This window comes from Lynx canadensis, chromosome A2, assembly GCF_007474595.2.
Source record: "Lynx canadensis isolate LIC74 chromosome A2, mLynCan4.pri.v2, whole genome shotgun sequence".
In the NCBI taxonomy this organism is placed as follows: domain Eukaryota; kingdom Metazoa; phylum Chordata; class Mammalia; order Carnivora; family Felidae; genus Lynx; species Lynx canadensis.
This window is the reverse complement of record NC_044304.2, coordinates 618,592-631,978: the sequence shown is the minus strand read 5'-3', so window position 1 is coordinate 631,978 and position 13,387 is coordinate 618,592. Positions and strand designations below refer to the sequence as shown.

At 64.1% G+C, this 13,387-nt stretch overlaps 1 protein-coding gene across 1 annotated transcript; it reads right to left on the bottom strand.

Moving 5' to 3' along the window:
* Window positions 1-6,841: 6,841 nt before the first annotated feature.
* EFNA2 (ephrin A2) lies at window positions 6,842-11,576 on the bottom strand. The gene is made up of 4 exons (XM_032595260.1): window positions 11,565-11,576; window positions 11,020-11,392; window positions 8,735-8,800; window positions 6,842-8,171 (listed from the first exon to the last, which is right to left on the bottom strand). Exons 1-4 carry the CDS (start codon window positions 11,574-11,576, stop codon window positions 8,050-8,052), a joined length of 573 nt encoding a protein of 190 aa, XP_032451151.1. The 3' UTR covers window positions 6,842-8,049.
* Window positions 11,577-13,387: the final 1,811 nt, after the last annotated feature.

Below are 13,387 nucleotides of genomic sequence, written 5' to 3'. Positions count from 1 at the left end.
ACTCCTCCGCCCCTACGGGCCAAGCTCCGGCAGAGCGAAGGGGCCAGGGAGGACCCCACAGCAGTGTGGGCCCCAACGGCGCCTCCCCTGCGTGCTCGAGTGGGGTCTCCCTGGCGTCCAACATGATGGGGGGTGGGGGGAGGGGGGGGCGCAACCAGGGGCTCCCAAGGAGCGTCTGCGGCTGATCCCCGCCCGTGAGGGGCCGAGCCAGGACTCAAACCTGGTCTGTGCCCTGCCCCAGCGCTCGGTGGCGGGGCAGAGCGTCCCCTGTTCGGATGGGGGCACGTGACGTACCCAGCCCCCACCTGGGCCTGTGGGACCCCTGGACTCCACATCACGTCCTGGTCCCCTAAGTGTCTCCCCAAGTGTCCAGCAGGCTGCAGGGAACGTTCACCAACAGGAGTGGGGACAGTCAGAGAACGAAAACGGAGCCCGTGATGTTTCCCCACCCTCCACCGCCGCCCCCCCCCGCCCCCCAGCCATCGCTGCCAGGTCCCCAACCGCGCGATTTAATTCTGCTTGTCACCAGGATGTGGGCCGGGTTTATTTATCTGGTGTATATATGTATTTTAATTTAAAGATCTGCCAGGCAGCATAGCTGGCTCCTGCGGTGCCCCCGCTGCCCCCCTTATCAGAGAGAGGCTGTTCCCCGCCACCCCCCCCCCATGCCAGGCGTGCCCTAAGGAGTGAACAGTGGAGAGTGAGGCCAGCACCTCCGGTCTCTCCCAGTTGGAGTGAAAGAGCACTTGATTCAGAGTCCATGCACAAAACACTGAGTCATTCAACAAACATTCGCTGAGGGCCCTGCCTTTGTGCCAGACGGTGGGGCCGCGCAGGGAGGGGGGCACCAGAAGGGCCACTCTTATGGGGGCAACTAGTCAGGTCATCAAGAACCCCAGGCTCTGGGGTCCTCTGGCTGGCCCTGTCTGAAGAGCGTGTGACTCTTGCTCCCCCGGTTGTGAGTTCGAGCCCCATGTCGGGTGTAGACATTACTCAAATAAACTTAAAAAAAAAAAAAAAGGAACCCCAGGCTCTGAGCTCCCACCTTGTGCCTCTACCGCACCGTTTTCCAGATGAGCAAACTGGGGGCTCGTCCAAGGTAGGGGGGCCAGGGCTGTGCCGGAACCTGGAATTTGTCTCAGCCAGGGCAGCACCTAACCTCTCCGTGCCTCAGTTTCCCCTCCTGGCCACAGTGGCATCTGGGGGTGGGTGTGAGGGATGATGCTAATGACGCCCCCCAGGGTGCGGGGCTCCGGCAGCAGGCGCCTCGTTAACACTCAGGCCGCACAGGGGAGCACAGATATTGCAAACCATAATTCTGGTGCCTGGCAGGGGAGGGGCGGAGCGGGGCAGGCAACGGCGCAGAGAGGGGCCCGAACCCCCTTCGGCCAGAGGCCAGTGGGCCTTGCCAAGCAGGCCCCAAAGAGAGGCCTTTGGGGGGTGCCTGCCCCCCCCCCCCGCGGCAGGGCAATCACAGGCTCTCATCTATGCAGCCCCACGAGGACAGCCCAGCCGTCCCGCCCCCCGCCCCAGGCCTGCAGGCTCCTCAGAGCCCACGCTGAATCCACATGGTAAGGACTATTCCAGACTGCCCGTGCTGCCCTGCCCACCGGGGCTGCTGGGGCGGGAGGCTGGACTGAGGACATCAGGCCCTCCCCCATCCACCCCCCCCCCACCCAGCTAATGGGGCCAGCGGCAGCGGGGTGCCGGCTGTGGGGCCTGGGACTGGGCGCGACCCTCCTCTGGCCTCAGCCTTCCCATCTGCGAAATGGGTCTGAGACGGGTTTCCTCTGCGGAGCAGAAGGGTAAACCGGGGCAGGGAGGTCCCACTGGAGGAAGGCGGGGTTGGGGCGGGACCCAGTTTCCACGAGGCTGGCCCGGACCGGCCTCCCCTGCCGCCTCCTCGCCACCCCAGAGACAGGAGCTCACGCCCGCCGGCCCGCCCGCCGCAGTCTGTAAATGGGGAAACTGAGGTCCCGGGCGAGGAGCTGGGACCCGAATGCGGAGCGCAGGGAACAACAGAGGGCCCGGTGGGGGACCGGCGCGGGCCGAGGCACGGAGGCGGGAAGAGGGGGTTTGGGGGAGGCCCCGCGGGAGGGACCTGGGGGCGCGGGGCGGGGCGGGGCGGGGGGTCCGGGCCCTGTGTTCCGGGCGTGGGGTGCGGGGCGCGGGCGGTTCCTGGCCTCCCCGCCTGTCTCAGGCTCAAGGCCTTTTCCGGAGGGGCGCCCCGGGCCCCCTGCCAGCCCCCCGCCTCCACCCGCGCCGCTGCTCCGGCCGCAGGAGGCTTTTAAGCACTTAGAGCCTGCAAAGCGGCGCGGGGGAGGCGGCCGGGGAGGAGTCTTGGCGGGGGAGGGGGTGGGGGCTCGGGGAAGCGCCGGCCGCAACCCACAGCCCCTCACCCCTCGCGGCCCCCCTGCGCCCCATCAGCGCGCCCCCTCGGGAGCTGGGGTTTGAGAGGCCACGGGGGAGGGAGGAGGGTCCTGGGAAATAACTTTTCTGGATCTCCCCTGGAAGCGTCCCCCACCCTGGGAGCCGGGCCAGCGCCCCAGACCCAGAGGGCAAGGCCCTGCGGTCTGGTGGGGGGGGGGGGCTCGACCGGAACCACAGCCGGGCTCCTGGGCCCCTAAACCCCAACCCGCACGGCACATCAGAGCTTCAGGGAGAGGGAGGCCCCAGGGGTCCCCAGCACAGGGACCCAAGGAATGTTTCCTGGCTACTGGGGGAGTGGGGGGACCTCTGATCTCATGCCCTGGGCTGCCCCAGGCCAAATCCTGATCCCACAGAGGCCCGGGGTCACCCTGGACTCACTCCAAGGACCAGTGGGGCCTGGGGGGGGGGGCTCTGTCCCATGTGCTCAGGAGAGCCGCCTCCCCGACCGCTCGGTGCCCCCCCGAAGACTGCGATGTCCATGAGGCCCCCCGCCTCTCAGCCTCCGTTTCTCCATCAGCCGGGTGGGTCAGTACACAGCCCCCCAGAGTTTCTCCCAACCTCTGGCCGCAGCGGGAGGGGGCTCACCCCTCACAGTCCGGTCTCTGTGCCTTTGTCTGTGCTGGACCTGCCATCTGTCCCGTGCCTGGCGCTCAGGCCCCTCCCCCTCCGGCCCACACCCCTGCCCCAGCCCGGTGACCTGGCCCGAGTTGCGCTAGTAGCGATGCCTGCGGCCCAGCAGCTGGGGTCGGGGACCTGGAGGGGACAGGAACCGCTCCCGGGGCAGTCTGCCTGCTGGCCACACCTGCCTGGCTGCGTCCACTTAATTTCCGGCTTGTGCGTTACCGTGCAGTGACTGATGGCTCCTCGGGGGCTTCTGGGCTGTGAACTTGCTTTTCTCCTTGCCCATCAGTGGCCGCCTGGCCACCTGCAGCCTGGATCAAGGGCGCCAACCATGGCCTGAAAGTCCCCCGGATATTGGGCCCGGAGGCCACGCAGACCCAGGAAGGGCCCAGCACTGACCGCTGCGCACAGTAGGTGCACACTTACTGCTCGTTGGGGGCGCCGACGCTGGCACTGGGAACGCCATCCGTGTGTTGCGTTCTGTCTCCTAATCAGGCAGCTGCCTCATCCATCCATCCATCCATTCATTCATTCATCAAGAATTCACTGAGCGCCTACTGTGTACCCGGCACATTCTAGGCACTGAGGACGCAGCGGCAACCAGGACAGACAAAATTCCGCACCCTCAGGGAGCTGACAGTCTAGAGGAGGAGACAGACAAGATCTGGGGCCTTGAGGAGCAAGGGAGGGGGAGGGAGGGAAGCTAATTGGGAAGGTGCAGGCAGGGCAGTGGCCCTGGGGGGGGGGGCGGCGCGCCCAGGGAGGCGGGGAGGAGCCGGGGTGAGGACCTTCCTTGAAGCGGGATACGGGAGCATGGGCTTCCAGCTGTCACGGGACCCCTAAAATCAGGGGGTCCCGGTCAGCCCTTAGTGTGAGGGGCACTGGGGCCTTGCGGCTTTTTCCCCAGTGGAGATGGAGAGGGGCAACCAGGCCCCCATCCTGAGGCTGAGGCCTGACCCCCCCCTCCAAAGCAATACAACAGCAAATCTAACCGGGTGCGCGTGGCAAGGAGATACGCCTCCATCCCAGGGCAGCCGGCAGTGCTGGGGGGACTTCAGGACGCCCCCTCCCCACCTCCCAGACCCCCTCCCCGTGGCGGGGCACCCGGGCACCCCGGGAGGGAAATCGAGTCCCCTCTGCTCAGGGGCCCGCATACAGACGGCTGCCCAGGGGGCCTGCAGAGAGGCCGGGGTGGGGGCCACAGGGTCAGGGTCCCCACTGTGCACAACGCAGCCCCTCCTCGTGTTGACGGTGGCCCCTGAGGCAGTGGATGGTGGCCAGTGACCCAGGCCCTGAATGCAAGTGTCCAGTGGTAAGGGGCGTGCGTGGGTGAGAGCGGCTGGGGGTTCCTCTGCGCACGCGTGTACGTGCCCGTGCACGTAGCAGATGACAAGCCCAAGGGGGGTCTCCCAAGTGTGGGCACTGGGTCCCGGTGATGACCATACAGGACTGACCCTGCCCCCTGGGAACTCCCAGTCTCCGGGGGAGAACAGGGAAGAATCAGAAATGCCACATTGGGGGGGGGGGAGAGTGGCCACTCGGCCAGGGACGTCGAGAGAGGACGTGTGACCTAATCTGAAAGGTCTCAGAGAGAGAGCGGACCAGTGATCGGTGACCTGCAGGAAGGGTACATGACCCAGGGGAACAACATGTGCCAAGGCCCTGAAGGTGGAACAAAGCTATTTTTGTCCTTACCCATCCGAGGTCCTTTTGTGCTAAGACTTTGTCTTAAAAAACTGGAAGTCCCTTGGGGCGCCTGGGTGGCGCAGTCGGTTAAGTGTCCGACTTCAGCCAGGTCACGATCTCACAGTCCGGGAGTTCGAGCCCCACATCAGGCCCTGGGCTGATGGCTCAGAGCCTGGAGCCTGTTTCCAATTCTGTGTCTCCCTCTCTCTCTGCCCCTTGCCCATTCATGCTTTGTCTCTCTCTGTCCCAAAAATAAATAAACGTTGAAAAAAATATTTAAAAAAAAAAAAAAAAAAAAAACTGGAAGTCCCTTAAATGTCCATAAGCTGGTGCCTAGATAAACAAAATGTGATAGATCCACGCATGGGAACGTCCCTCGGCCGCGAGCAGGAGCGAGGCGCCCGCCCCCGCCGCCCCGCGGACGGACCCTGAACACACGACGCTCAGGGAGGGAACCCGACACGAGAGGCCACGCGGGGTGTGAGTCCGCGTGCGCGAAACGTCCAGAACGGGCTCATCCACGGATGGGAAGGGGGCTCGTGGGGGATGGGGGATGGGGGTGACTGGTGATAGGGGCGGGGCTTGCTTTGGAGTGATGGAATTGGAGAGAGGTGATGGTTGCACCACTCTGTGAATGTACTAGAAATTGTGGAACCGTACTTAATTTTTTTTCATTTTTAAAAATGTCTTATTACTTATTTTTGAGAGACAGAACACGGGTGGCGGGAGGGGCAGAGGCAGAGGGAGGCACAGAACCCGAAGCGGGCTCCGGGCTCCGAGCGGTCAGCACGGAGCTCGATGCGGGGCTCGAGCCCACAAGCCGCGAGATCGTGACCGGAGCCGAAGTCGGACGCTTAACCGACCGAGCCCCCCGAGCGCCTGGATTGTACTTGAAATGGATGGATGGTGTGCTATGTGAATTATATCTCAGTAAGTTTTTTTGAAATAAGAAAATTAAGGTCACTTGCTAAGATCCCGCCCCACGATCCCTGCATGGGGTCCTCCCTCGGGTTCCCTCCCCGCGACGCGGGGTCTTGGGGAAAACAGCCGCGGGGGGCAGGCCTCCTCCCTACCTGAGCCTTGGGGTCCTCGCTGTGGAGGGGGGGATCCTCGGGGTGCGCAGCACGGGCGTCGCCGTCCATCCGGGGACGCCGGGCAGGGCGGGCGGGGCGCACACAGGGGTCTTTGTGCAGCTCCATTGGCTTCATTAAGAGGCAGGTCCTGTCGTGGGGCCCCGCTCGGCCGCATTAATTAGCGGACAGCCTTTCCTCCCCGCTAACTGTGCCCCAGACGCTGGGTCCTGGACGTACCACCGAGGCGACAAGCATCTGAGAGGGTCTGCTGGGTGGCCCCCAGCCTCTCTGTGCCCCCACCGGGGGCTAGGCTGGGGTGAAGGCCCCTGGGACCCCAGCCCGGACACCCGCCTTTTGCAAAGCCAGAAAGGGACTGTGAGGCAACAGATGGGGCGCCTGGGTGGCTCGGCCCCTTCAGCGTCCAACTCTTGATTTCGGCTCAGGTCACGCTCACACGGTTCCTGGGCTTGCGCCCCGCGTCGGGGTGCTTGGGATTCTCTCTCTCTGCCCCTCCCTGCACGCCCTTTCTCTCAAAATAAATAAACGTAAAATTTTAAAGAAAAGAAAAGAAAAGAAACGGACAGACCCCACCCTGGCCTGGTCAGTTCGGGAAACCGAGTCACACGGCGGTAGAGCTTGGCGACACAGATGTCATAGGGCTTGATGGGACCCTACGAGACCCGTCGCAGGACGGGAGGATTCGCGCCCCAAGCGGACGATGGAGCAGGGGGCCCTGAGCAGCCCTGGGGGTCCTGGCATCCCAAGGGCCCCCTCCCAGCGGCCCCAGGGAGCAGAGGACTTGCTTCCATCTGTCAGAGGGGGAAACTGAGGCCCACGGAGGGCGGTGGAGGATACAGCACCCCGTGAAATGTCCATCCCAGGGCCCAGCCTCCAAACACGCGAAGAAGCCGTCACGACGGATCCCGGAGGGCCCTCGAAGACGCCCCTGCCTGGCAGATTCCAGACCCGACTCCAAACTGTTAGTTCCGAGTGCCCCTCCCAATCCGGGCCGAGGGCCCCAGACACACACGCACATCCTTGAAGTTTACGCTCATTTTATTATAAAAAAATACAGAATCCAAAGTTGATTGTAATGGAGGGGGGGGTCCCGGTCGCCAGCTCCAGGCGTGACGCCACCACCCGCCCACGATGCCCCCTACAAAAGCCCCCCACCCGGCATCCAGGAGCCGTCTCCTGGCGGCCTCGCATCATTATATATTTATATATAATATATATAAAACACAGATCAGGAAAGGCGGGTAGGAAATATGAAATCTGTATAAATGCGGTTTGCTTCTTTAAAGTGTCGGGGGGGTGTCTTTTCTTGGTGGTGGCCCCCGTGTTTCCTTTTGTCCTGTTTTCTTTTCTCTTACAAACGTTATTAGTTCGGAGAGTAGGGGCAGGGGCTCCGACAGACACACGAGCTTATTGCGAAGTGCGGCTTCTACTCTAAAAAGTCCCCCCACCCCCCCACCAAAATAAAAGTGCCCCCCCTCCCATGAAGGGGTAAGAAAAAAAAGAAACTTTCCAGGCCATCCTTAGGAATACAGTAAAAATAAATCACAGTATATGCTTGCTGGCTCTATTTACAGAAATGTCACGTCTTCTGGGCCTCGGGGGCGAGCGGGTGAGGCTGGGGGGACGGGGCGGGGCCTAAGCGGTTCTAAGACGGGGGGGCGGGGGCTCTGATGGGGCCAGGGCTCCACAAGGGGCTCTCTGGTGAGGCACCCTGGAGGGAGGAGGTGGGGGGGGTGGGGGGTGGGGTCTGAGGTGGGCTCTGATTCCTGGGCCGGAATCAGGGGCACGCATCCCCGGCCCCTTCCGTCTCAGACCGACCGGCCTGTCCCAGGGCACCGGAGGGTCAGCCAGACCAGGGGTCTCCCGATCCCCGTGCCCCGGGGGGGCCAGGGACCCACGCAGCATCCACTCTGTCTCCTTCCCAAAGTTACCGGCGACAGCAAGGAATAAATTAAATTAAAAACTCAAGTCTTTCTGATTCCGCCGTAAAAGAAAAGCCCTAGCGAGAGGTTCTTGGGCTCTCCGGCACCCTGGAAGGAATGGCTTGGCCGGGAGGCTGGACAGACACCCGGCCTCTCAGGCATCAGGGCCTTCAGCCGCGCCCCCCAGGGCTGGCCCTGGGGCGGTGGACGGCCCCCCCCTGCCTGGCAGGGCAGCACCAGTCGTGGGAGAAACGGAGTCTCGAGCTGGTCTCTAGGCGGGGCATCCAGGTGGGCTGGGGCTAGGAGCCCAGGAGGGTCCACAGCACAGGGACGGTGCTGAGGACCAGCTGGCAGGCGCCCAAGCCACTGCACGAGTTATTGCTGGTGAAGATGGGCTCCGGGGCCTCGTACAGGGTCTCGTCTGGGGGGACACGGAGACAGGATGGTCAGCAGGGGGCCCCCCTCCCCACGGGGCTGCACCCCCACACCCACATTGTGCCTCAGCTGTCCCTCCCAGACCCGGAGATTTCTGTCCATCTCGGTCGGGGCTGTGCCTTTTGTGCAGAGCGTGGCAAACGGTAGGTGCCAAATGTGTGTCCGGCACCTGGGTGAAGTCACAAGGCTGCGGAGACACCCCCCCCCCCTTCTCTGCGTGTGGCTTTGATGTCTCAAGAGCTCAGAACGTGGACCCTTTGGTCTATCTTGGGGCACCTTCCTGGCGTTCACTCTTGGATGAAAGGAGCTACGGCCTCAGCAGAGGGCCCGGTCACGGACTTCACCCTCAGTCCCGAAGGTCTGAAATGCTGTCCTCGTTCACACGTGAGGAAACTGAGGCTCGGGGTCAGGAGCCGCCCCCGCCATTGCTGAGGTTGAGGGACTCCCCGGGCTGTGTTGGGACCACCCCCTGGCTCTCCTCCGTGGGCTCTGTGCGCTCGGCACACAAGGGTGGGGGATGAAACCCTGCGCGATGCCCTGAGCACTTACTGGTTGGCCGCACGTAAACCTTCAGCCTCAGGCAGGGTCGGTCCACAGCATTGGGCGGTGTGGCAGCTGGAAGAGAGGGGGATGGGGGTTGGGGAGTAGGGGGCTCTCAGTGCCAGAGACCTCCTGGGGCTACATCCCTTCCCCACACTGGTCACTCGACCCTGACCCAAGGCTACGGGAGGTTCCGCCCATAAAACTCCTAACCACACCTCAAAGCCCTAGACACAACGCCCTCTATTTCCCAGAAGTCCTCCCGCATACTTCCCCTGCCCCTCCCTTTGCTGAACCCCGACCCCAGAGACTGGGGGTGCCTGTGTCTGGTTCCACGTCACCCCAAAGCAGCACAGAGCAAAGTTCGAAGGTGTTGAATAAAAATGTTTTTAACCAGTCAGAAAAAAAAAAAAAAAATTCAGTGTAACCAAATGACTGATCTGGGATCGAATACCTGCTCTCTGGTGTCTGTGGGCAACTCACCCCCTATCTGGGCCTCGTGCGTCGCACAGTAAGTGCTCTGGAAATGATTACTTCCATCTGGGAGCTCACAGAAGCCAGTCACCCCTGGGAGACAGGCTATGCGCCCACCTCGCGCGGAGAGGGACGCACCCTGCTGGAGGTCACAGGGAGGCCGAGGCGTTAGGTCCCCACACCTCCAGTTCCACCTTTCCTGCTCCCTGCCTCTCGGCCCACACGGCCCACGGAAGCTCCCGGAGGGGCCGGGGTCACACCATAGCAGTGAGTCATGCGGGAGGCGGCCTGGGGACCAGGGTAGGGAGGGGAAGGAGGCCTGAAGCCCAGTGGGGGCCACGGGGGTTCACGTGTGACAACGGCACGGGCACACCCCCCCCACCCCGTGCGCACGACCCGGCACACGGACACGCTCAGGCCTGTCCCCCTGTCCTCCTGGTGGCCACTGCCTCTGCCCGCCCCCCAGAAGCCCCTCACGCTGGAAAATGAAGACAAAAAAGCATGTAATAAAAATAATATTCGTCATAGAGTAATTACGATAATTATCTTTATGAAACTCCCGTCCTGGAAAGAAAAATGTAATTTTTCTTATATTACGAGGACTTAATTTAAACACCTTCTCCCTTCCTCCACCCGCTTCTTCCGTGAATTAAAAGGAAAAAAAATCCAAGTAGAGCAGAAAGAACGAAGCCTCACAGAGTTTAATGTGACGCAGCGGGAAGGAGGGTAGCGAGGGGCTGCGTCTCCCCACGGCCCCAGGGGCAGACCCCGCGCCCCACCCGGCTCCCTGCGGGCCCCCACGAGGCCGGCCGAGAGATGGGGATCTCCGTGCCCCTCGGGGTCTCAGTGGCTCTGCAGAGGCATCAGCCCCACACCAACGCGGGCTCCCCGATGCCCCCATGCCGGTGGGGACAGTGCCTAGACTCCCGTGTTCCTGGCTAAGTCCCTGCAGAGTCACGGGCTGCCAAGCGCACAGCAGCGTCCGGTCCCCAGACCCTGCCTTTGGCACTTTAGGGGGAGGAAGAAGGATGCCCCTGGAATCCCTCCCCCCTCCCATGTGCAGCAGAGCCAGGGACAGCCTCCCTCAGCCCCGCCCACTCGCCGCGGGGCTGTGCCTGAGGGTCCCCAAGCCCTGAAAAGCAGCTCCCACAGTCCTCCGGGAATCTTGGGCCAGGTGGGCCTGGTGAGGGGGAGATGGTGGGGGAGGGTGGCCGGGGGAGGGCTTGGGAGCTCCCTGCCCAAGCCAGGGTGTGATGGGCAGAACCCGAGCTCTGCCTTCGCCCCTGGCTTTGACCACGCTCCCCTCCCCCACCAGAGTCCCTACACCCGTTTGGGGGGGGGGAGGGGCAGTGACCACCCCTGATCTCAGTGCCGGCAAGTTGATGGTGGAGCCATCCATTCCCCCAGCCCAAAGGCCTAGTGGCTTGATCCACAGACAGGTCACAGAGGGGCATCTGCGGGTTTGTGACCTCAGCCCCACTCTGAGCCTCAGTTTCCCCGTCTGAAAATGGGAACTCTAGATAGTGAGGCCTCGGGGGCTTGCGAGAAGGATGATTCCATTCAAGCGCTTGACCCGGGAGACACAGAGGCCAAGGCTGGCCCAGACCCCATCTCCCCATACCAGGACTCTGCTGCCCCCCAACCCCTGTGCCCCCCGCTCTCCCCCCGTTCCACACTGCCACGTTGTCTCTACCTCCTCCTGCTCCCCCCACGTGCTGCTCCTCAGACCCCACCCCCCATGCACCCCCGGCCCCCCTCGTGCACCCCCCCGGCCCCCCTCGTGCACCCCCCCCCCCGCACCCCCGCGCCCCCGCACTCACAGATGTAGTAGTACTCGTGGCCCGGACGGAACTCGAAGCCGAGGGAGAAGGGCGTGAAGAGCTGGAACTTCTCCGAGAACTTGAGCGGCCCCCCGGGCGCCGCGGGCCGGTTGCACTCCCAGCGCTTGAAGCCGCGCTGCCGGTGGTCGCAGGACGCGTGGCCCTCGCCGTTGACCATGTACAGCACGTAGTGCTCCATGCGCTCGGCCGGCGGCAGCGGCGCCCCGTAGTGCGGGCAGTAGATGTCCAAGTAGTCGTTGATGCTGACCTCCACCGTGTAGCCCCCGCCGTCGTCCGCCGCGCCCGCGTGGAACCTGGGCCCCGCGGTCCGCGCGGGGAGGCCGGGGGGGGGGGGCGGGGAGCACGAGGGGCGCTGGGTCAGCGCGGGCGGTTGCGGGACGGGCCGGGGGCGGGGCCGGCGCGGGGGACCCGGGAGAAGCTCCGGGGCGCGGGCCCACGTGCCCCTCCCCCTCCCCCTCCCCCCAGGCCGCCCCGGAGCCTCCCGCCCGCCACTAGGCGGGCCTCGGGGGAGGAGGGGCGGTCGCCTCGCCGGGCATTCTGGGTAACCGCATGCAACGGAGCAGGTGCGGAGCCCCGGGGGCCCAGCCTCCCTCCCGTAGGCCGCGCGTCCGGGCCCTTCCGTGACGGGGCCGGCACGAGCTGCCCCCGCTCCCCGTCACGAAGTCCCTCTCCAAACAAACGTTACTGCCTGACTGCCACGTCCCCTCCTCCAGGCAGTCCCCAGGCTGCCCACCACAGGCAGCCGCCCTGGCTTTTCCTCGGCAGATCTGACTGCCAAGGCGGCACAGGTGGGTGGGGCCTGGAGCTGGGTGTTCTGGACCCCTCTCCTAGCGTCAGTTTCCTTGCGGGGGCGGGGGGGGGGTGTTAGGGTTTGGCGCGAAGGTCGCCCCAGCGCGGCTCAGAGGTGCTCTGGGTCGCGCCCCCAGCCTCAACTCCTTACCTCCCGTGTGACCCCAGCAAGTCCGGGGATCTCCCTCCAGGGCCTCTGCGACTTGACAACTGCCCCCCCAACCTCCCGGTCACCTCACCAGGTTCCCCCACCCCTGCCGCCTCCGCCCCTCAGCCCCGCTTCCCAGCCTTTGCCCTGGAGGTCCCAACTGTCAGGCAGCCTGTGCACGCAGCCTTGGGGAGCCCCCCCAGACCCAGCTTCGTCTGGCGAGGATAGAGGTCAGCTCCCCCCACCATCACCGCCTCAGGCCACAGCGACAGGAGCCCTTAGATCTCCCGGACGCGGTCTCCTGGGTCCCTGTCAAGTAAACGCAGCCTGGACCGAGGAGGGACAAGGGGGCCTCCGGAGAGGAGCTTTATTAGCACATAAAAGGCCTAAAAGCAGAGGAGGGGTGGGAAGCCCCTTCTCCCTCTCCGTACAGGCATGGAAACTGAGGCCCAGTGAGGGTCGACAGCAGAAGGGGCCCAGGCTGCTTGGACCCCAGCTTGGCCACGCCACGCCTCTGTGGCCCAGTCCGCGGGAGGGAGCCGAGGTGCGGCCCCCATGCCGGGCAACTGAGGGGGGGGGCAGGATTATCAGCGGGCATTGGCTGCCCCCCTGCAGCCCGGAGGCGCTGCGCCAGGTCGGGGCGGCTCCGGGGACCCCAGAGGGGGGAGTGAGGCAGCGGGAGACCTTGCTCACTCGTGCCTCAGTTTCCCAACCTGACACAGGAGATCTCGTGGGGATGTCAAGTCTGCGGCTGAGGCGCAGACTCCCGAGAATTCCAGCTCGGAGAGTCGGAGGGAGCAGACTCACCTCCAGCCCTTCCCTGCTCTCGGACCGCCCAGGAATGGGGAGCTCTGCCCACCCCCACAGGAGTGGGATGCTGTTTGCAGATTCAGTGAACACAGCAGTGAGACTCGGGGAGTGGAGGTCAGTTGGGGGCTGCAGATAGCTCTGTGTTCAGGCTCGGGCTTGCACCCAGCTAGGTCTTGTGGTTCATTCTCGTCTCAAAGCCTCGGTTTCCAACTCTGTACAGTGGGGACAGTCCTTGAGAACGCCAGTCGTGTACATAGCAGGCCCTGCACAGAGGCAGGGCAGCCCAAAGTCAGGCTGGGCCAGGGTCAGGGTCAGGCTCACAGCAGGGTCAGGCTGGGACCAGGGTCAGGCTAGGTCAGGGTCAGGGCCAGGGTCAGGCTCAAAGCAGGGTCAGGGTCAGGCTCATACCAGGGCCAGGCTGGGACAGGATCAGGCTGGAGCAGGGTCAGGGTCAGGCTCACAGCAGGGCCAGGCTGGGGCAGGGCCAGGCTGAGACAGGGTCAGGGTCAGGCTTGGACAAGGTCAGGATCAGGCTGGGATAGGGACAGGGTCAGGCTCACAGCAGGGTCAGGCTGGGACCAGGGTCAGGCTAGGTCAGGG

Excerpts from the sequence above, each read along its gene's own strand:
- EFNA2 (XM_032595260.1), bottom strand. Across the intron at positions 8,801-11,019 it reads CCACGAGTACTACTACATCT|CTGCCACACCGCCCAATGCT; the intron begins GTGAGTGCGGGG and ends CCTCTCTTCCAG. Across the intron at positions 8,172-8,734 it reads GGTTTACGTGCGGCCAACCA|ACGAGACCCTGTACGAGGCC; the intron begins GTAAGTGCTCAG and ends GTGTCCCCCCAG.